Source organism: Sceloporus occidentalis, unplaced genomic scaffold, assembly GCF_023333645.1.
Source record: "Sceloporus occidentalis isolate IW3139 unplaced genomic scaffold, rSceOcc1.0.p SCAF_5, whole genome shotgun sequence".
NCBI classification, from domain to species: Eukaryota; Metazoa; Chordata; class Lepidosauria; order Squamata; family Phrynosomatidae; genus Sceloporus; species Sceloporus occidentalis.
In genome coordinates, this window is record NW_028316985.1 from 72,704,659 (window position 1) to 72,727,902 (window position 23,244).

The window sequence follows — 23,244 nt, forward strand, 5'->3', positions numbered from 1 at the left end:
AACACAAAATGAATAAGAGAAGTCTGTTCAGAACAACCAGGTGGACTGAAATGAGACACATTAAGAAAAGTAACCACCACCACCACAACAGATATTGGAAATAAGTTAAATATTTCCAAATGCATGTTTGGCATATAATGGCAAAAGTAGTCTGCACCTATTAAGATCAATTAAGGCTACCTTTCTATAAAACATATCAGATGGTCATCCCCATATTAGGGGAGGGTGTCTCAGTTTCCTGTTCATCAGGCCTGGAATCAGGTCATGCTTGCTAGGACTGGGGTCAGCCCTCAACAGGATTCACACTAACTCCTAACCAGTCCTGCTGTTGTCATGGGCCTTGCCTTGCCATTGCTGCTGCCATTTTGGGTCCTCAAAAGCATTGCAGCTGCTAGTAACTCCCCAAGTTGTCCTCACCCAGTGGATTAGCAGCTTTATCTTAGAAAGTGACCTACCGTTCACAAAAGCTTAAACAAAATAAAACATGTTAGCCCAAAATTCAGTTTTTAGTTTGAACTAGGGCAGACCCACTGACTCAATGGCGGATATATAAGTGATGATTTACCAAATCCCCACTGCTCAATTATAATTAGGACTAGCAATCAGATTTAGGATTTAGCTTTTACAGGGGCCACAAAAGTGTCAGCCTTGGTGCAATAGGCTAACATGACCAACCCCCTTGAAATTTTAGCAGAGTTTATATATTTCCAAAGGAAATAATTTGTTGGCAGAATGAAGTTCAGAGAATGAGGCAGCTGTCTCAGGTGACAAGATGCTGGAAGGCACAAGCAAATAGAAGAAAATCGTGTGCCACACCATCTGCCCTGCACCTCTGAAGGTAGTCTGCTGCTATGTGGTGGAGTGGAAGACACAGTCCCATTGCTCATTTTGAAGATAATTACTCTGTTAGCCAGCTTTGGGGGTAATGTGTTGCTCTTCATCTCAAGCAGCAAAATGTTAGGCCAGATCAGTCTATACTTAGGAAGAGGAGGTACAAAACAGACCAGTTTTTCCTTGAATTCAGCAATTCTGTGGTCCTCAAGTATTCCCAAACCACAATATAATTTTGTAAGTGAAAGTTATCTCACTTCTCGTACTAAGAACAAATTGTTGTAACTTAAGGGTGGAGCCCGACTGCCCCAGGGCTGTGGCAACTACATGCCATCACTCTGAGGGCACCTCCTCCTGCGGCCTTGAACAGGAACAGAAAAGATCCACTCCTTGAGGGCTGGATTTGGGCCACCACAGGAAGCCCCAGGGTGGCTTTCAGGTGCTCTAGGGGGTGTGTGTTGTGTAAATGACATATCTCTGGAGCAGCTGGAAGCTACCCCCATCTGCCCGTCTGTTTCAGGCCTTATTTTTTTGCCTAGTTTTATAGATGTATCCAGTACCAATTCTTCCAAGTAGAAACAGTAACACCACTTATTTTTTTAAGGGAACAGTAAAGTATAGATTAATAACGATCAAGCTTTTTTTAGTACTTGCCACATTTTAATGACAGTGAATTTTGAAAGGCCATCAGTTAGTGTTTAGGATGTGTGATAGGGTGACAAGGCTATAATAATAGGTGCTTCACCCTTACTGTACATTTTGGAATGTAAATGATCAGAAATTCCTGCTATGTACTGGAACCAGAATCTACAAAATTAAATTCAACCAGATTATGACAAAGATGTATTAGGGCACTTACAAACTATTACACATGGGACAATGGAGCTTAACAGACTGATGGAGCTTCACAGGTTCAAATCTTCGCAGCTTAGCTCTGACACGATATTGTTGTGGACTCCTGCTGTTTATAATAGTATTCAATGCTGTCACATCCAGGTGCTGGTGATCTGTTAGAACTGTAAAAAAAAGAAACATTGGTTCTTACCTGAGATATGTCAGTTTCTAGTAGATAAGGGACATCATTCTGTAATTTGGATTATGCTCCTCCCACTTGCTTCAGATAGACAGGGGGGGAAAGACCTTCCAGTATCCCCACATGGGTGGAGCTAACCCCAGAAGGCAAGTGCTACAATAGCTGAAGAGATGGATGCTCCAGAAAAATGTAAAACGAGTTATTAGCATTTCAGAACATACAAAAGACAATGATCTAACTTGTTCCCCATACAGCAGAACCATGTACATTATAACTCATCTTTATGCCAGCACCCCTTAGAGTGGAGTCAGGATTGTAGTCCCTTATCTACTGGAAATGGACATATTTCAGGTAAGAACCAATGTTCTTTTTCCCAGTAGATAAGGTCCCAACATTCTTTAGTTTGGGATTTGCCAGAGCTACCCTGATTAAGGTGGGTGGTGCTGGCCTTTCAACAACCTAGGATTGACCACCTGCTGCAAGACTGCAGCCCACTGCAGCTTCAGCTGAGTCAAGCTATCAAACTTGTAATGCCTAGCAAGCATATGTGGCGACCTCCATGTGGCCACCCTGCTAGTCTCAACTAGGAGGACCATTAATTGACAGAGGCACTGATATGGCTGCACCCCTTGCTGTGGGCAACTATGTTCCTGGTAGCATCACCCCCAAGGTCTTATAGCAGGTAGTAATGCAAGTCCCCATCCACCTGCTAAGGTGCCTTCCTGCCCTTGGAATGGGCTGAAAGGAGCAAATGAGGTGTCAGATGGATGCAAATTGCTTGTCCTCTTTAGGCAAATGTGGATGGCTCTCCAGACAGAGCACGTGTTCTAAATTCTCTCCAATTCCTTGGACAGATGAAAGAGAAAAACAGAAGGAGCACATCCTGCACTCTAATGCTAGGGGTGAAGGTTGGGTGCAGTTGAATAATCATTTCTAATGATATATGGCTACTTGTTGGCTGACAGAGCCCCTGGCTTTCATGCCCTCATGTCAAAGTGGTGGCGGTCAGGAGGAGCCCTTTCAGGGCACATGCTTTATAGAGGCCTTCCGTAAGAGCTCAGAGGTTGGGTCAGTCAGTATCCTCAGGACCATATGTAGGATACTGCAGGCAGTACAAGGGGTCATTTGAAGAGTCTTCACATGCGTAGATGGGATGCCATTCTGGCCCCTTGCACACGTGGCAACAGTGAAGTGATAGCCGCAATTTGTCCATGATTGTGTTGGTCTAAGGTGCCAACCAATGCCCTCCTGGGAGAATTCCAGTAAGGAGGTGACTGAAAGTCTCAGGGATCTGAAAGGTCGCCCATGTTGTCTAATGTGATATAGACCAATGCTTCCCAGGCTGTCTCATCTGAGGAATCAGAAATTGTTCCTCTTCCATCAAGAGATCAGTATCTTGGTCCCTATATCAAAAGAACAATGTTTTGGGATACCCATGTCAGAATCTCTTACTTCATGAGTGGCCAAGATTCAAAAATATCTATTATCACAGCTCGGTTTTTATGTAAAGAGTCAAGAATTAGATATGTGGGGTCAATTGGGATAAATTGCAGAGGTGATGAAGAATTCTGATGTATGATGCTTCATGTTCAATTTTATTACCTTATGTATTATCATCTTAATGCTGTAATACATTCCTTTTTATTTTATTTTTACCCATTTTTGTATCTTGAACCTGTGATGTAGATTTTTATGATCAGTTTTATAACTATGTCTCATTTTAGGTACTGTACTTCTAATGTACTTATATTGTTTTACAGCCATACAGTACTCTATACAGATTTCAGAGTCCATGTTATTACATTTTAGTTCTTTTCTATTTGCTTTAGAATTTCTATAGGATTTTATAGTGTGTTTTACTTGTTTTAGCGTTATTTTGTGTTATTTTGAAATGGCCTAAGGGCTAATCAATAAACATTTCTTATCTTCTTATCTTATCCTCTTCCATCCTGGGAGCTCACCGGGGAGTAGCAGGCCTGGTCGAGAGATTGCTATTTCAACTAACACTGGTATAGAGATTTAGAGAGGTATCTGGCTCACTAGACAGAAAACTATGTTGGGTCCCATGGAACTCTGAGATTGGGAACCACAATAGGCATGGGTACCCTTCCTTTTTTTGTTATCAGTCCCATTTCACCCCTTTCCTTTCAGTTTAGGGACTGCAGATGCTAGAGATTCTAAAAGGGAGAAGAAGAGTTCCAGCTAAGCCCCACTGAATTTAATTTGTCTAAAATGTGCTCTGGTGAATTCTGTAATCAATCAAAATCAAACATGATCCAATCTGAGCTATGCTACCTCCCACCTTAAAATGGTTACACTAACTATTAGGTTAGTTTAACATTAGTGTACACTAACCATGCTTTTGTCTATGATTCGAAATTTCATATCCACTTCTATTTCTGATGAGAAGCTTTCCTGAGCAGACTCTGTAGTCTTCCTCCCCTAGCAGGGCCATTCTCCTCTGAAGCAAGGGAAGAGGAGGTAGCTGTTTCCTGAGGCCCAATCAGCTGGGATTCCATCTTTCCTACCAGAAAACTTGGGTGCTCATCTGTTCTTCAGGAAGGACTGGGCTGGTACCATTCATCTCTTATGCACAGATGTAAAACTGTCACTCAGTTTGAGATGGTTTCCTCAGCGGTCCCCAAATGTATAGAAGCATTGCAGATCCACTAAGCCATGACTGGGGGAAGGGGAATATTCCTCTCCTTGCTTGAGTTCAACCTGAGTTTCCTCACTCATTAGGCTTTAAACAAACCTGATTTGCTGTGGCCTGCAAACCTCCTCTGAACAAATCTTGTCAAGAAAACCCAACGGTAGGTTCACCACAAGTCTGAAATGACTTGAGGGCATACATACACACAATCTCTACTACTGAAAGTGAGAGGTACTAAGGCTGACACCAGTCGCAAGAGGGGAGTTCATCCTGTGTCTCAGACTGGCATAGCTAACATAGCTAATCTCAGGGACCGCCTCCTCCCGTACAATCCTCCCCGCGCTCTCCGGTCCTCTGGGAGGAATTTACTGCAGCCTTTAAAATCTAGGCTTGCGGCGACCTCCCAGAGGGCATTCTCTGCTGTCACCCCCAAACTCTGGAACGACCTGCCAGATGAGATCCGTCAGTTGACATCATTAGACAGCTTTAAAAAAGCTGTCAAGACGGATCTCTTCCGGCATGCCTTTCCAGATTAACCATCCCGGCCCAGGTTCCCTGATTCCCTCATTCCTCCCGTGGCCCCATGTTAGTGATGGTTGAGGATCAACAGAGGGATATCAGGGGTTTTAGTTTTTAATTGTTGTTTTTATGCTTTGATATTGTGTTTTTAATATGTTATACTGTTTAATACTGTCTTAAGGGGGGAGGGATAAAGTGTTTTTAATTGTTGTATTTTATATTTTACTGTTGTCAATCGCCCGGATTGGTTTCCCATAGGGCAGTATACAAATAAATATTATTATTATTATTAACAGAGGGGTTCTGACTATAATGGAGGCAGCAATGGATGCCCTTGGGGAGAGAGGAAGAGGCTTCATGTGACTTTTAAGGCTATCCTCTCCGAGCATATATCCGAGCATCTCCTCTGTCCTGATATGAACCAGGGAGGTGGACAGAAACAGGGCATCCATGAGGAGAGAGAACTGCAATGTAGATCCCAAATTTGTGAGATAACAATAATTATTTGAACTTGGGGAGAAGTTAACCTGCACCCGTTTTAAATCTAAGCCCCCTTCCTCCACTGCGCGCTCTCTCTCTCTCTCTCTGTGTCTCTTCTCCTCTTCAACATGACCAATGAGAGAGGCCTCCATGGTAGCTTTTGCCAAGCAACAAGGAATCATAGAATCATAGAGTTGGGAGACATCTCAAGGGCCACCCAACCCCCTGCCATGCAGGAACTCACAATCAAAGCACCCACGACAGATCCAGCCTCTCTTTAAAAACCTCTAAAGAAGGAGACGCCACCACACTCCAAGGGTGTGGTGGTGTCATCTGAATGCCAAGCCCCCGGATCGGCCTGAAGCTGTCACTTTTGGCTTGTCTGTTTCAGGCCTAAGACTCCTACATCCTTTTTCGTGTGTACTGCCCTCAAGCCAGGTGCTCAACCAGAAAACCACTGGAGGACTAACTTCCAAGTCATACATCAGCATATGAAATACAGACCACATCAGCACATATTAGAACTGGCAAAGATCACATTTCTCAGCAACCTTACTAGCCAGGATGTCTAAGTAAACAGAAAGGAATTTCAACTCCTGTCAGAAAGTGACCTCCCATTTTGGCTGATGCTCTACCCTACTACACTCTGCCCATAGCAAATTCCACACCAATCTAGAAGGTGTTCTGCGTGCGGAAATGACAGCTTCCTGGTAACAAAATGGAGAGGGGATGACAGGAAGTGCAGTTGTTTGGGCAGAAGTAGTTCGAATTTGTGACAAACTGAACATGAGCTTCTTACCTGTAATAGATAACTGTTGGCATCTGTCCAAACTGTATCCTACTTTGAAAAAAAAGAAAAGGGATATTCATTTCTTTTTAATTTATCACATTTCCAGATTATCAATAAAACAATTTTTAAAAATGCCATCAAAAGTTTCAGAATAAAGATGACAAGAAATTGCATGGACATGCAACCACATCCACATCTATGAGCTTTGACTATCTTTGATATTTCTTCTGGTCTCTTTTAGAGTAGATTGGCCATGTTTCCATATTTAGATTATTATGATTTAATAAATGTCTTTCTTTGTCACCTCTCAGTCCACAAGGGCTCCCAAAACAACACAAAAGAGATCAAAACAGTCCTTAAAACAAGGATTTTTGTTATTCTTAAATGCTGTTTCAAACAATCTGCTACTACTTTTAATATAATCATTTGGCTTGATTTTCATATTACCTACATATATTCTTAGGATTCTCTCATACAAAAAATGTCAAGGAAGGCAATATTCCACACATACATTAAAAATGCAAACTCTGCTTGCCCAATTTGGCTGCTCTGACAAAAATCTCACCTGCTTTAAGACCAAACAAGGCCATAGTTTATATTCATGGGATCTTTTGAAAGCTACTCCAACACAATGAAAATTGGGTGATTTTAAGAAAAAACTAATACTGTATATCTTACATTGGCTATAAGTGGTCTCAAGTTCTGGAAAAGCTGGTCTTTCTGAATGCTCACTTTCTGTCAAGTCTACAGAATCCAGGAATCTGAAAATGAATAATTAAATGGCTTTGCAGATTATCATAAGAGCATACCAGATTTCAGAAAACTCTTGGCAAAGATACTGCTTGTGTGTTCCAGTCTTCTTTGCGCACACTGGTAATGGCGCATTATTCCAAGAGGAATACTTTTACAATGCTGCAATTACTACCTCTCTCCACTCTAAATTCACCGCTAATATTGCAATATAATGTGGGGTGTAAAAATGTAAGATTTAAAAATCCAAACTATTTGGAATAGCATGAAAGGGTTTAGGTATACTGAAAAATACATCTTGTTTACTACAATGGACAGTCATGGCATCCTTTGAGTCAACATTCATCTCCATTATACTACAGTAGGGCAAGAAATAGTGCTTTAGTTGGACTTGCAACTATAAATATAGCCATAACAACCTTTCTGGATATTAAGCTTAAAGAAATGGTAAAAAGAACTATCCTATGTATGCTTAACAGACTTTACCTCCCTCCATAACTGTCATCTTCCAGCCCACGAGGGAGTTTACCAAGCAGGCCCAGTTCCATCAGAGCTAGCCTGGAAGAAGAGACTCCTCCCTCCATAACTGTCATCTTCTGGCCTATGAGGGAGTTGACCAGGCAGGCCCAGCTCCATCAGGGCTAGCCTGGAAGAAGAGACTCCTCCCTCCATAACTGTCATCTTCCAGCCTGCGAGGGAGTTGACCAGGCAGGCACAGCTCCATCAGGGCTAGCCTGGAAGAAGAGACTCCTCCCTCCATAACTGTCATCTTCCGGCCTGCGAGGGAGTTGACCAGGCAGGCCCAGCTCCATCAGGGCTAGCCTGGAAGAAGAGACTCCTCCCTCCATAACTGTCATCTTCTGGCCTGCGAGGGAGTTGACCAGGCAGGCCCAGCTCCACCATGGCTAGCCTGGAAGAAGAGACTCCTCCCTCCATAACTGTCATCTTCCTGCCTATGAGCGAGTTGACCAGGCAGGCCCAGGTCCATCAGGGCTAGCCTGAAGAAGAAGAGCCCTCCCTCCAGTCCATCTGCCTTGGTCCAGGCCTCAGAGGGAGAGAAGAATGCTGGACCTGATCCCCTCCCCACTCACCATTCCCTTCTCCTTTTGTGTCGTGTCTTTTTAGATTGTAAGCATGAGGGCAGGGAACCGTCTATTATCCCCTCTGTTGTAAACCGCCCGTATTCCCAGTGACTGGGCGGCATATAAATAAATAAATCCTACTCTAGGAGGCACACCAGCTTATATCCAGCATAGCATGAGGAGCAGGCAGTTTGTGCAACCCAGCTCTCTCTTCCACATCCCCCCCCCCCCCCCAATACTTCCTGGAAAATACACTCCAGAGAATGAAGGTGCCGTCCTGGATATTGAAAACACTATCTCCACTAGCAGAGTCTTCTGCCCATACAACTATGGAACACAAGCTCTTGAAATTTAAAATGCACATTCTGGGGAACCAATGTTTCTATAGTGTTCATATGAAATACTTGTGCCTAACACATCAATCACTGAAGACATTCTTGTTCAGGGAGGTTCTAATACTGTCTTGCATCCCCCTTCCCACCCCCAGCATTTTTAGTGGCTCTAAGGAACACTAGTTTACTAGAATTCGACTTAGCATGTGCTAAGTATATATTTAACTTGTATATATTGATTCAAGGTCTGCATTACTGTATTAATTTCTAATTCATAATCTTTACAACACTGTAACATTTGTGTCAGACCAAAGTTGGAGAGTGATTTCAGAGGGCAGAGTACAGCTCTGCAGAGATGCCAGTTCTTGAATTTAGGAATTGAGTCAAAATTACATGCAAACGATTCCTAAAAGTAACTGCTATCAGTACAATGCTGGAGCAGGGTGAGGAGTTTGAAGTTTGAATACAGCACCATGATTGCAGCATCATTTTTCATTATTGTTTCTAGACAACAGTTGCCTTAAATATTATTTACTCACGCCTTAAATTCCTTGACATCTGTTTCGCTTTCTTGCAAGACTATAATCCCACGGCCATAGCCAGTGCCCCCATGAAGATGAAACTGTACATACGAAACTTCAGGCTTGTCTTCTGGAATATGGGTTTTTACATGCAAATTGTACATTTTAATGATGTTGCCAACCTTAAAATACATACAAAACAGGATTTTAGAAAGCACAGCTAAACAGGACTATTGTTTTCATCTATAAAACAGGGAGGCAAGAAAGTTGGTGCAGTACATCCAGGTCATATGGATGTTTCAAGCATCAAACAATCTCTCCACTGTCCATTAAATTCATGTATACATTAATACTTGGGACCAGAAGTGTTTTGCAGGTTGTGTGTGTGTGTTTATGTGTGTGTGTATTTGGAATATTTAAATATAATGAGATGTCTTGGAGATGGGACCTACCTTATATACTCGTGTATAAGTCGAGGGAAGGTTTCAGGGTCAAAATCCTGGGTTTTGATATGACCCGTGGATAAGTCTGGGTAAAACTTAGGGGGCTATAAGAAAGGATGGAAAGGGGGAAATTCCACCCCTCCTTCTCTGGACCTCTCCCAACTGATTCCCAGGTCTTGGAGGAGAGGTTTTAGCATCGGATTGAGAAAGGAAGCAAGTGGATTTAAATGGAGAGGTTTTTCCATGGGAAGCCAGGTCTTGCAAAAGGGAGCAAAAGAGAAGCAATTAGATTTAAATGGGAGAGGTTTTTCCTTGGGAAGCCAAGGCTTGCAAAAGAGAAGCAATTGGATTTAAATGGGAGAGGTTTTTTCCTTAGGAAACCAAGGCTTGCAAAAAAGAAGCAATTGGATTTAAATGGGAGACATTTTTTCCTTGGGAAACCAAGGCTTGCAAAACGGATCAAAAGAGAAGTAAGTGTTTTTAAATGGGGAATTTTCCGCTAGGAAGCCAAAGCTTGGAGAACGGATTAGAGAGATGCAAATGCTTTTAAACGGGGAGTTTTTCCGCTAGGAAGCCAAGGCTTTGAAAATGGACTGCAGGGAGGAAGTAATTGGTTTAGGGGCAATTTTGGGGCACAAATTTCTCAACTTATAGTTGAGTATATACGGTAAGTGTAAACATGAAATTCATTTATATTTCATATACACATTATACACAGCCTGAAGGTAATTTTACACACAATATTTTTTAACAATTTTGTGCATAAAATAAAGTTTGTACACTGAACTATCAGAAAGCAAAAATGTCATTATCTCAGCCATTAACATAGACATTTCCCTATACATCACAACAGTGTTACCAATGTACAGTTAGTCACTAGACATCTCACAATTACAGTTGGCCCTCCTTATCAAAGGATGTTTTTATCCACGGAGTCAAGCATTCACAGCTTGAAAATATTGCATAAAGGTATAAATTCCAAATAGCAAACCTTGATTTTTTCCATTTTATATAAGGGACACCATTTTGGTATGCCGCTGTATTTAATGGGAGTTGAGTAACCACGGATTTTGTTATCCACGGGGGTTGGTGATCATGGAACCAAATCCCAGCAGATAACAAGGGCCCACTGTATTTTACTGCTTTTAATTTCTTTATATATATATCTCTCTCTCTGTTTTATAATACCCAACAAACGTTTTTAAGAGGTGTTTCAATATTCCTTCTTTCTGTTGCTGCAATAATGAACAATTGTTCCACGAGGTATTGTATTGTCTGGAAATTTCTTGCAACAAATTCTTGTGCTAAAACACATGCCAATTGTTATTACGCTATTTGAAATGTAACTAGGAGGGCAGCCTAACAACTAGACAAGAGATTTCAAATGTATCTCTGAAAAAGCAATTTTTGCTTCCTTCAATATCCATTAGATGGTGTTAATGTATCACAAGCCTTTCATTTTACAGACTATAAACCCATACTTGAACAAGCTAAACCTAAAGAGTAGCACTTCTATCTTTTAAATAACTGATTTTATCATTTCAAAATACTACTCGTTAGAAAACTCCTCCAGAAAACAACAGAAAAGAAATACAATATCATCTTTACATACTGACATGCTCTGAAATGTTAAATTTACAATAATGTTAATAAAGTACATTTTATGTTAAAGATTCCCACACTCCCAGAATGACACAACAGAGAGATTGGTCTGGATTCAATTGTCTTCATAACCAGTTTTGCATGATAAGCTGCCAATATATTGGCCTGTTACAGACAGCCAAAATAAAGCTGCTTCGAGTCACAGTGGAGGTATGGTGTTTCAATGATGCATGCGTCCTAAGAGTCCAGAAATCGCACCAAAGCCACGCTCCAGCCCTAAGGACTGGAGTGTGGCTTTGGTGTGGCTTCTGGACTCTTGCATCATTGAAACACCATACCTCCACTGTGACTCGAAGCAGCTTTATTTTGGCTGTCTGTAACAGGCCATTAGTTCTTTAAAATACCTTATTTATGCAATAACTCCAGTGTAGTCAAAAATATATATATGAAGGTAAAATGTTTGAGAAACATGACATTTTCCAGTGGTGAAGGCGGAGCCATCCTTCATGAGGGTTGGTTACCCCTGTTCGCTCCAATCAGGTAGGACCTAGACTTTTGGGTGTAACCCCTGGGGAATCCATTCCCCTTGTTGCTCCAGTCTAGACAGTCTCATTCATACACACACAGGCCAAATAGTTTAAAACACAGAATTAAAGTCTGATTATAAAATCAGCAAGACAAAGTCTAACATACATGCTAAAATGTTCTAACTGGCATTGTTCACATTAGCTTGTGGCCTCTATGAATCTCTGGGTAATAAGTGGAGCTATCACTGAACTGTCTGTAAACTGGTGACTGATCACAGAGTATTTCATATATTTCCATCCTGTGAGTCTATCTGACTACCAAGATCACTGGTTGTCCTGATCACTTGTTGAGGTGACTGTATGACAGAAGCAGTGTAACTAATCTTTATCATCCTGCGTACATTTAGATGTCAAAAAGTGGGAAACAAAAATATAGAGAAGTCAATAATACAATAATAATAACCACAACAGTTTTGCAAAGACAAATGTAAATGGTATGCCATGATTATAGTTATGCCTAAGTAATCATTACAATAAATTAAGGAAATCAGCAAAGATTTTTAATAGTACAATCTTATAAAATTAATGCTCCAACCTTATCTATCAACAGCAAGAAGATGAGCAGTGACTGTAGCCATATAATGATCTGCAATCCTAATATTTTCCTTCAGAGGGCAGCATTGTACATAATTATCTTGCTATTCTGTGCAAAGCATCTTCTAAGAATACAACATTAAAGCACTTCCAAAATATCTAAAAGTTGGGTTGGGTTCAAGGAATAAAGAGCAGAAAGAAAATAAAAAGCAGCATTATTTGGGAAATATTTCTACAAGCACCAGGCAGAAATGCATGCTATTAGTGACTGACAACATCAAAACAGTAGCAGGTAGGGCTCCTGCTTTCTGTTCCAGCCAGCTAGTCAGCCATGCCCTCCTCCAGGATACTCCATTCAATTGCTTCCTCCATATACAGACTATATACATTCTGCAGGTTGAGTCTCCCTTATCCAAAATCTGAAATAGTTCAAAAACTATTTTCTGTCCATGGGTGGCTATGGTTGTGACACTTTTGCTTTCTGGTGTTTGAATGTACACAAATGTTGTTTCATGCACAACATTTAAAAATATTGTGTATAAAAAATACTTTCAAGCTATGTGTATAAAGTATATACAAAAAAATGAATGAATTTCATGTTTAGACTTGGGTCTCATATCTAATCTAAGATATCTCATTCAGTATGCATTTGCAAATATGGGTATTCCAAAAAAACAAAACAAAAATCCAAAATGCAAAAACACCTCTGGTCCCAAGCATTGCAGATAAGGGAGATTAAATCTGTACCATCACAAGGATCTGAGGCTTCATACTAGTATGAAAAAACACTTATTAGAAAGTGGTAAACTTTGTAAACTGCCTCTGTTTTGCTTTGCTTTTATTCCCACTCAGCTACGGTCATTGGGGCCCCTTTCATCTACTAATACTTTTCTCACTGTCCAAAATGTAGATCCTGTGAGGAATATATTTAGCATCTTTTAGCTGGCCCCGTAAAGGTATCACCACAGAGAGAGGAAGAGAGGTGCTATGTTTGCAAGGTATAAGAATAAAACCCTTATTAGTCTGACCTATAATTTGTCTAATTTATAATTCTAATATACTTTTATATTAGTATATACTAATATAATATAATATAATATATTAATATAAAATATACTTTTAATGCACGGATTTAGAAAGGAACGGAAGAGTAAATTCCTATTAGTGGATTTTGTACTATTTGTGTATCTATTTTGTAACTTTGTTTTGGTCTTTGAGATTGCCTACAATTGCTGAGCAACAAGATATCTGCAAACCAGTCTAATACTGGCATTTTGTGAGATGCAGTGAATTTTGAGAGCCTGTATACGTATGTGTTAGATTCAGTATAAAATATGTTGTATTACTGCTGTTTAATGCAAAAATTTGGTTTAAATTAGCAAACTTGTGATTGTGTTTATGTTGTTCATTTATTATTGGATTCAGAGAACCCAAGGAAGTGGTCTACTAGCTTTTCTTTACAGTTGTTCAGCACATATCAAGTACTGTATACGCTGCAATGGTTTATAGCGTGAGTCTCCCTTCATTGAAATGCTTAGTAATAGAGGTGTTTGGGATTTTATTTGCATATAGGTACATAATGAGATACCTTGGAGATGGGACCCATGTCTAAACAAGAAATTCATTTATGTTTCATATACACCTTATACAACATTTTAAATAATTTTGTGCATGAAACAAAGTTTGTGCACACTGAATCATCGGAAGGCAAAGGTGTCACTACATCAGCCAGTCATGAAAAAAAGTTGTTGTTTTTGGAACATTTTGGCTTTCAGAATTCTGGATAAGGGAGACTCAATCTGTACTTTGGTTTCTAGATGTAAAGAATAATAGCAAATTCATTTTCAAAGTATCAGTCCTCATGCTGCCAAATGACATTACCTCTGCATAAGATGAAGACATCCAGAGACTTGGTAACAAAACAAGACAAATACTTAAAGGGGAATTCCTCCCTGCATACACACTTCCACCCAATAAAGAGTGGGCATGCTTTAGTAAGAACAAAATACTCACAATACGAACTGACTATTGGAAACAATGACATCCATACTGCAGCATTTTGTTGTATCTATCTGCTTGTTAAATACTGGTTGGTAGGTATCACTAAAACATGGTGCACTTGCCACAGTTGCGCTCCCCTAAGTAAAATCCCTTTAACACTATGGTAGAAAGTATTCAAATAATTGATGCCTGTTGCATATCCCTAATAATTTGAGGATGAACATCTTGCACTTGTTATGGATCAAGAGAATTTTGGGCAGAGGAGATATGCACAAGCACTTCTGTGTTTAATGTGGAAAACAGCTACTTGGGCGAAGTTCAAGAAATGGTGGAGTCTCTGTCTTTGGGGGCTTTGAAACAAAGGCTAGATGGCCATCTGTCGAGGGTGCTTTGATTGTAAATTCCTGCATGGCAGGGGGTTGGACTTGATTATCCTTGAGGTCCCTTCCAACTCTATGATTCTAAGCCCATGATGAAGAAGAGGCTAGAAGTTGTTGCATTAGCAAACTCTCTGTCCTACCTTTTCACATTCAATTAGGCACTGAGCTGTAAATGAAACTTATCTGATCAGAAAAGCAAACATACAGACACATAAACATGCACACACACACACACAAAGTGAGATTTTTGATCATTCCGCAAACACGAACTCATATGTTTCACTGTTGCTCAACTTACCATCTCCCACATCCTGGCTGAATGCTTTTGCGCACTGTTTCACGAACCAGCCAAAACTAGCCACAGTTCAGCCACGCACCCGCCCCTCAACAATCAGCCAAAGTCATGAAGAAAAGACACAAAATGGCTTCACTCTGGTTCAGTATAAAAGTTCACAATTGTGTGCCCTCAGGTCATTTTCAACTTATAGCAACCCTAAGGTGACGCTATCTATAAATAAATATTCTGGTCAATAGCACATACAGGAGCCATTGTGACTAAATTACATGGAACACAACATGTGCTCAGAAAACATACAATATGACCTGTAAAAATAATCAATACCATCACACACTAGACGACAAAGCCTATTTTTATGAATGTGAAATAAAAGATACCATCATAATTTCCTATTCAAGTAGAATATAAGTCTTCAAATGAATTGAAATTCAAGTTTTGTATTGCATTGAAAAGAAAAGATTAAGGGAAAAACATACTACTTTATATAAGCTGCTATTGGCAAAAGTACTGCAAAATAAGTTCACACTGTGCTCTTAGTTTAAAAATGAAACATAAGTACCTCTGCCACCCATTTTTTCTCTGTATTTTCCTCCTATTGCATGCTTTCATGCTCACTGGCATATTTTCAATTATATATAATTTAAAAAACAAAATTAAACATCCAGTTTTCATACAGCCTCTGCTATTGACGTTGTGTATAAAGGAGATTTGTACATTAAACCACAATTTCCAAACTCCAGCTGCTACTGTTAAGAGGGAACATGATGCTATTGAAAAGAGTAACCTACCATTGGATTAGCAATTTATATAGCCCACAATCCTGAAAAAAATAATAATTCAAAAGCAGAAGAGAGCTCTCTGTGAAAAATGCAGCACTTGACTTCATCCAAATACTTAATGGTTAAAACCATTCCTATAACTCTGGCCATCATTCAGAGAACAGTTTAATGTGTTTATTTCAGTTGGTAAATTCACTACAACTGACTTCACTTTAGAGGGTGATGAACTGCAAAAGCCTGCCAGACTGGTTACAAAGCAATCCCATCATTTGAAAAGCATGCCCCATTACCAGAGAGAAAAACTGGAGTGCCCTCAAACAGAGAAAACTGTAGAGGACAAAAAGCCTTTCATAGAAATCATGTCTCCCAACTATATGGAAAATGAATGGCTAAGGAAATAGCTAAGAGGAGATGCAACAGATTGAGAAAAGTAGTCTGTGATTCTTCTCATGCTGTGAGTGTGTATATGTACACACACACACACACACTTTTTTTTATCCTTTCTGCTGTTCTCTGCCTGTGGGTGACCATTCTTAATGCAGCTGTTACCATCTGAGTATATGCATAATCAGATTCAGAAGAATTCCTCAACAAGGACTATAATCTTACAAGAACAGAGGGAGAACCCGCCTATACAGTACACAGAAAATATTTACATGGAGTCACATAATTACATAGCTGAGAAATGTTAGTTTTGGACAACAATTCCCAGAATCCTCAAGCCAGCATGGTCACTAGCCAAGCTGGTTAGGGGATTTTGGAATTTGTAGTACCGAACAGTAATTTTTCCAAGCTCTCCATCTTGTAACAGGGGACACTAAACAGAAGCATGGATTTTCGTCAACAAGCCAGAGTAATGAATTGTTTCAACTGGCTTGAAATCAGCCATGGTGAATGGATCCCTAGAGGTCAAGACTGACAATCTAAAAAAGGTGCCAATGTGATAGGGGAAAATTGAAGATTTATATTGCTTAGCCATGCAGCTTGCTAGATATAATCATTTTGGATAATAGGCAATTAAGGTAATAGGCATAGATAAGTTTTCTATAGAATATAAAGTAATGCCTATGAGTGAACTTTGGGTCAGACTAAAAACCAAACAAGACCCAAAATAATGTTTTCTGTTCTCTCTCTAAATAACTTTTGCAACTTTTGTACTTTTGTGGTGTACTGTGAAAGTCTGGCATAACAACAAGCCCCTTCTTGTTTTTGCAGACATCTGTCTCCTAAAACACAAACAACTTGTTTCTGCTGAAATGGATATTAAGCAACTAATTGAGGGGAGGGGGAAATTGGGGAATAGGTTTCTGACTTGGTATCACAAGATATAAAAATGAAGCTTGACAGGATGTTGCTGCGCAGTCTGTTTAGGAGCTATCCCGGACTGTGTCTGCTCGCAATAAATCTTTGTTATCCTGAGAATACAGTACCTGCTTCCGAGTGTTTCCTGACTTTAAATTTTTCCTGTTTCAAATGTGATGCTAAATTTCACAGCAGCACTGAAGAAAGTCAGCAGTATTCTTTGTATGCAGCCAATAGCTATTTTAACATTATGTGGGAGCTGATACATACCTTCAAGTCATTTCTGACTTAAGAGTCACCCAAAGCAAAACCTATCATGGGGTTTTCTTGGCAAGATTTGTTCAGGGGAGGTTTGTCACTGCCTTCCTCTAAGAGAGCGTGACTTGCCAAGATCACCCAGTGGGTTTCCATGTCTGAGCATGGATTTGAACCCTGGCCTCCCAGAGCCCTAATCCAATAGGCAAACCCCTACACCACCTTAGGTTTAATATGGAAGGTTTTGGTATAATACTATCTAATTGTACCATATTGTAAAACAGAATTTAATCCTCTGTACTTACGAATGATTTAAAACTGGTACAGGGCAGTTTCCCTGTTGCCTGTTCATAAGACCTAGAAACCATTACCTATTTCCATCTACCATTCATTTATCAGTAAAAATTGTTTTTACAGTGAGCTTTAGGTTGTAATACTGCTAGGCATATTCCTTTAAGAACTATTTGATTAATTTTCCTTGATTACAATGATCCTAATTTAAGAAGCCCAACAGCATTCATAATCTAAGATTAAAGATTAATTAGACTGTTCTCACTCCCCTAAAGAATGAAGACTGCAGAGCCACTAGTATGGATTTGCACAATGAAGCAATCACTAATGGTAGCTTTCATAGGCAATAGACTATTTACACAGTATAAAAATATTGCCTATAATAGGGATTACAAATTAAACTACAGTTTCTCTCATTTACAGGAAAGAATTTAAAGACAGAAGGGGCACAATTCATTTTGCATATGCTCAGAACTGCATCATACCACAATATGGGGATTAAATCTGCCCGTTTTTACAGCAATTTAAAGCAATTAGCCTTTTTCATTCCCCCTACCCAAATGTTTAGCTTGTGGGTAGATTTAAACAGAATAGTCACAGAAAAGCACACAATTTAAATAAATGTTGGTACATTACATATAGCTATGGTAAGATCACAAATATGAAATAAAGCTAACCAAAAAAAAAAAAACAAACAAAAAAAAAACAAAACACACACACACACCCAAAAACCCCAAGAAAGAATTACTTGGAGTTCCATTACCTTCAGTGATTTTGCCAATTTCACATGATTATCGTACACTACAATGTCCACTGTCAGATTTCTTAGTCGATGAATAAGAATGCCATCTCCTTCAATATCATCTTCTTTAACCAACACCTTCCAGGATGGGAAGGGGCATTTTGTGCCATCCCATACCTATCATGAAACAAAATTCATTATCTCTAAAAAAAATCATCTCCCCAAAACAATGTTGGTACACATGTAATATTCCAAATTATAGTGGGCCCTTGGTATCCATTGTGGTTTGATTCCAGTTTCCACCCTCCATTCCCCCATGGTTACAAAAATCTGTGGATGCTCAAGTTCCATTATATACATTGTTGTAATAAAATGGTAATGCCTCACTGTTTTGCTTCTAGAGGGGGTCCTGTGTAAAATTTTGACATGAAACTCAGCACTGTAATTTGGGCAAAAAATAAAAACATTATCTCAAATTTTGAGACATCTAGCGTCATGTTCCAATAGGTATGGCTGCCAGAAGCAGAAACACAGTCTCTCTTATTATTATAGATGTCAGATTGTAATACAATCTGCTGTCTGTATGCGCAGACTTGCCATCTGCGGGGGAGGGCAGCGGAGGAAGAGGCGGGGATGAGGAGGACAAGGAAGAGGAGAAAAGAGGAGGAGGAAGGAAAAGGAGGCCAAGCAGCAGCAGGGCGATGGAGGGGGGGAAGAGGAGGAGGAGAATGGGGAAGGAGGCGGGGAAGAAGAACAGGAAGAAGGAAAAGGAGGAGGAAGAGTGGAGAAGAGGGGAAGGAGGAGGAGGCAGGGTAAGAGAAGGAGGAAGGAAAAGGAGGACGAGCGGCAGCAGGGTGATGAAGGGGGAAGAGGAGGAGAAAGCTGAGAAGAGGAGGAGGAAGATGAAGAGGAAGGAGAAGGCAAGAAGAAGGAGGAGGAGAAAGAGCAGCAGCAGTGGTGATGGGGAAAGAGGAGGAGGAGGAGGAGGGGAGGAAGAAGAGGTACACCCCTTCTGCCCACTCCGGTGAGAGCAGAGAGGCTGGCATCGGGGGGCAGGGAGCAATGTGCCATTGTCCTCAATGGTGGTGTGGCCACATAGCTTTGCCACAATTGAGTAATATGGGACTTGAGCATCTACGGATTTAGGTATCTGTGGGGGGGGGGGGTAAGAACAGATCCCTGTGGATACTGAGGGCCCACTGTACTCTCGTCTGTAATTTTTAACTGACACTTACTTGCAAGAAGATGTAGTTAGAATAAAGAATTAAACTTAAATTCATGCACACAGCAGCAAAATAATTTTGACTCATGAATTTATGTACACAGCTATTACTTTAATAAGAACAAATAAATATTCTTTGAATATCTTTTAAGAAGATTGTCCTATTCTAGCTGCAGTGACGAATGTGTGTGTAAGCAGGATAGCTGTTATCATAAACCATACTTTTCTTCTAACCACATGATCTATAATCTTTCTGAGAATAAAACTTTGTGGATCAATTCCATAATCTTAAGAACAAATCTACCTACAGTACTTGGAAGACCAATACAAACTGCTTATGATAGATCTGCCATGATATTGTAGGAGGTAGGAAGAGGAATTTGTTTTATTCATCCTCCTGATCACAATGTATGCTGGGTTTTCTAGATCTTTCCCTCAACTGTCTACTAGTCATATAGTCCAATAAAACAGTCATAATATGGTGGTAAAAATGAAAGAGGACTACGGGTATTTGTCTACTCAAGGCTGTATGTAGGACTAGCCCAAAATGATGCATCTATAACACTGACCTTTCTGCTGGGGTTTGGTTCCAGGACACCCCATGGATAATAAAATCTGTGGATGCTCAAGTGCCATTAAATACAATGGCATAGCAAAATGGTGTCCCTTATTAAAAAATGGCAAAATCAAGGTTTGCTATTTGGAATGTATACTTTTTCAAAATATTTTCAAAATGGATGTTTGTGGATAAAAAATCAGTGGATAAGGAAGGCCAACTGTAAATGGTTTTAATTAATTACAAATATTAATTATTCAAATTTCTTTACCTATCTAAACACATCAAGCTATTTAGATATTAATTTTCTTGGCTACTACTTTCATAATCAAGGCTTGTTGAATAATAATACTGGAAAAAAGCAATGGAACTGACATTACTGCCAATTCCATTGTAGTAAACTATGGGACTTCAGGATCTCTAGGATTATAATGACTGATCAAGGCTCGGTACAGATGGGTGGAAATTGCCGTCCTTGGGCCAAAATTAGGGTTCTGGAGTGCGCAGCAGCCGCACACTCCTGAACCCTAATATGGAACGGTGGCACCATCACGGCGGCCTCCTGTGCACATGGGGGCTGCCATGATGACGCAAGCGCCATGCAGCATCCAGACATTGCTGGCAGGAAGTGGAGTCATGGCAGCACCCTTTCCTGTTTGTGGCGCCACGAAAAAGAAGCCGCTCTAGGCAGCTTCTCTTTGACAGTGCGTCGGTGCTGCAGTGAGTGCCTGCTGCAGCACCAACTTGGGGCAAAGACAGGTGATGCGGAGCTGCCCATCTGTCGAGCCTCCAAGTCTCACAAAGAAAGGGAATAATCTCTCCCATGGCCCATTTGAACTGTGGACCCATAGTCAAAAAATATCAATGCACAAATATCTAAAGTTGCTCATACAAACAGGAGTTGCTCATACACACACTTGACTGCTGGTTCCTGTGACCTTATAGAAAACCTTATTTCTAGATTGTAAGATATTTCTGCGGGAGAATGCCTAGAGCACAAATAGTAGAAAACATATGGCCTTTTGGATCACTCCCTACAAAATAAGCCTACCTAGTAAGAATGTGTAGAATATACTTAACATACATACACAAAATACATAACTTTTGGAAAACTTTCATCTTGTCTTCTTACTGATAAGGCTAGTTCACAGTATGTTCCATTTCAAAAGGAGATTAAAGGTTATCATCTGCCTGAGCAGTACAATATTTCAATTTTCCAGTTCAAACAAAGTATGATAGCACTATTCAGCACTGTGACTGGGCTGAGGCTCTGAAAAAACAAGCTTTTAATCCCATTTCCTTCCAATTGTTTTTTTCAAGCCAAAAATTAATCAGATTTCATGAGCTTCCTTCTCCATTTCTTGATTCTACTTCTTTCAGATAATAATAGAATTTATTTATTACTGCTGTTTCTTCCTGTGCATGTAATTTTTTAAAAATAAATAAACCCCAACAGTTAGCAAACACCTTTGAATGGTAATTTCTGTACAAGAGAATATAAAACCTCTGTGAACATAAATAACAAAAATATTATATTGTTCTTTTAAAAAAAAATACTTGGTTAATATTAAGAAACATAAATATAAGTAGGTTAGTCCTAAAAGTAATTGATCTGACTCTCTGATTTCTATCAGACACATACAGTTGAAATAATTTTTCCAATGTAATACTGCAATTTTATCTCAAAGGCACATCAACTGCAGAGGGCTTGGAAGTAGGCACAAGACTCTTCTGCAAATAGAAATGCCTCTCTGCCAGGAGATCCCTATTATGCCATCTTATCTTTGAGATCTCTTGACACTGAGGTTACATCAGATCAAAATCTTCTTCGGCAGAGACATGTAGCCAATATGCCAAGACAAAGTCAGGCCAGAATGATGTGGTCCTCAGTATTTCCAACACTCTTAGAGGGGGAGTGGTTTGTATTCAGTACAGCTTCAGCTGGTCTAGTACTGGCTCAGTTGGCCCTTGACTAACAGTTAGAATTGTGAGCTTTTCTCAGTTTTGAGATGTTAATATTTGTACTGTTCTTACATCTAGTTACTAATCATAGCTATTCCATTTTGTTGGCTATTTTATTTCTGTGAGGGTAGTGATGGGTGAGGGGAGAGTGATGTTGAAGATGAAAGGAGCAGTACTGTCAGTATATAGGTTTCTGTATTCTTATACTAAACTTCACCAACTATCTGCTAGTCATAAAGACATTCTATATGTAAAAACAGGAAGAATGAAAAACATTTGCTGATGCACAGTCTGATTGTAAGGTTAGGTGCAAGAAATAAATGACTTGGGAAACCTGAAGCAGTATCAATGGAAATATTATATATTTAAAAAAAAGAGTACTTGAAATTCAGAATAAAATATGCAAAAACTGTATTGCCAACTGAACCACAAGGTTCAATTTTCATGATTATTCTAAACTTCAAATTTGAACCATATGATTCAGTCGGTAATGTAACTTTTGCATATTTTATTCTTAACTTCACATGTTCTTTTTAGGGCATCTCTAGCAGGAGAAAAGAAATTTTAGTTTGCTCTTAGCAGCAGCAATGGGAAAAAGGGAACAAACACATCACAGAATAAATGTGACATGCTATCAGTTGTAACAGGTAAAAGCTCTTCAATTACACCATTTGGCGAAAAAGAAGCAACAAACCTTGAGAAGATAGGAATATCCATCCACTTTTGCTTTTCCTACTAGCTGGCAAGTGAATTCAAAAAACATTGGGGGCTGGATGGCACACAATTTTGCTGATGGAACATCGCTGGGAAAATTACTTGCCACCCAAATGCGCATATCTTCCACTGTTTTTCTGTCTTCATCTGTAAACGTGAACCCTTTGCTAGATGTTCGAGGAACCACAGGTGTCCCTACGGTGCCATCAAATGTAAGTGCTGCAAATCCAATACTAGTAATCCCTTGCATCTGGCCACTGAACTCTCTGACCTGGGTGACAATGAAATAAAACAATACTTACTAGGGAAAATCAGTACATTTTGTTTTTTCTAATAATCTAAAAAGCCAATGTATAATCAGACTATTGTACAAATCTGAGGTGAATTACAAAATGGACTAACACATATGATGGTTTGTCCAAATACAGTACATTATTGTAAACTGAACTAAAGGTTTTACAACATTCCTGAATTTTAAAAAATGACCCTTGACTTTCAACATATGAGACTGACAAACACCGCTCCATTAAACCTTTTGTCAAGTGGAACATCAAGTGGAATCCAATCCATTCAATCCAAAATTTA

General features: G+C 39.7%; 1 protein-coding gene across 2 annotated transcripts in view; it reads right to left on the bottom strand.

The window, feature by feature from the left end:
• LOC149312323 (protection of telomeres protein 1-like) overlaps window positions 1-23,244 on the bottom strand; it is a 92,242-nt gene that overhangs the window by 25,338 nt on the left and 43,660 nt on the right. For both annotated transcript variants that reach the window (XM_089524398.1, XM_089524397.1), the window contains exons 8-13: window positions 22,640-22,930; window positions 18,227-18,382; window positions 9,010-9,173; window positions 6,985-7,067; window positions 6,316-6,357; window positions 1,691-1,847 (exon numbers count right to left, since the gene is read on the bottom strand). In XM_089524398.1, coding sequence (XP_089380524.1) covers window positions 1,691-1,847; window positions 6,316-6,357; window positions 6,985-7,067; window positions 9,010-9,173; window positions 18,227-18,382; window positions 22,640-22,930 — 893 coding nt within the window. The remainder of the gene's footprint in view (window positions 1-1,690; window positions 1,848-6,315; window positions 6,358-6,984; window positions 7,068-9,009; window positions 9,174-18,226; window positions 18,383-22,639; window positions 22,931-23,244) is intronic.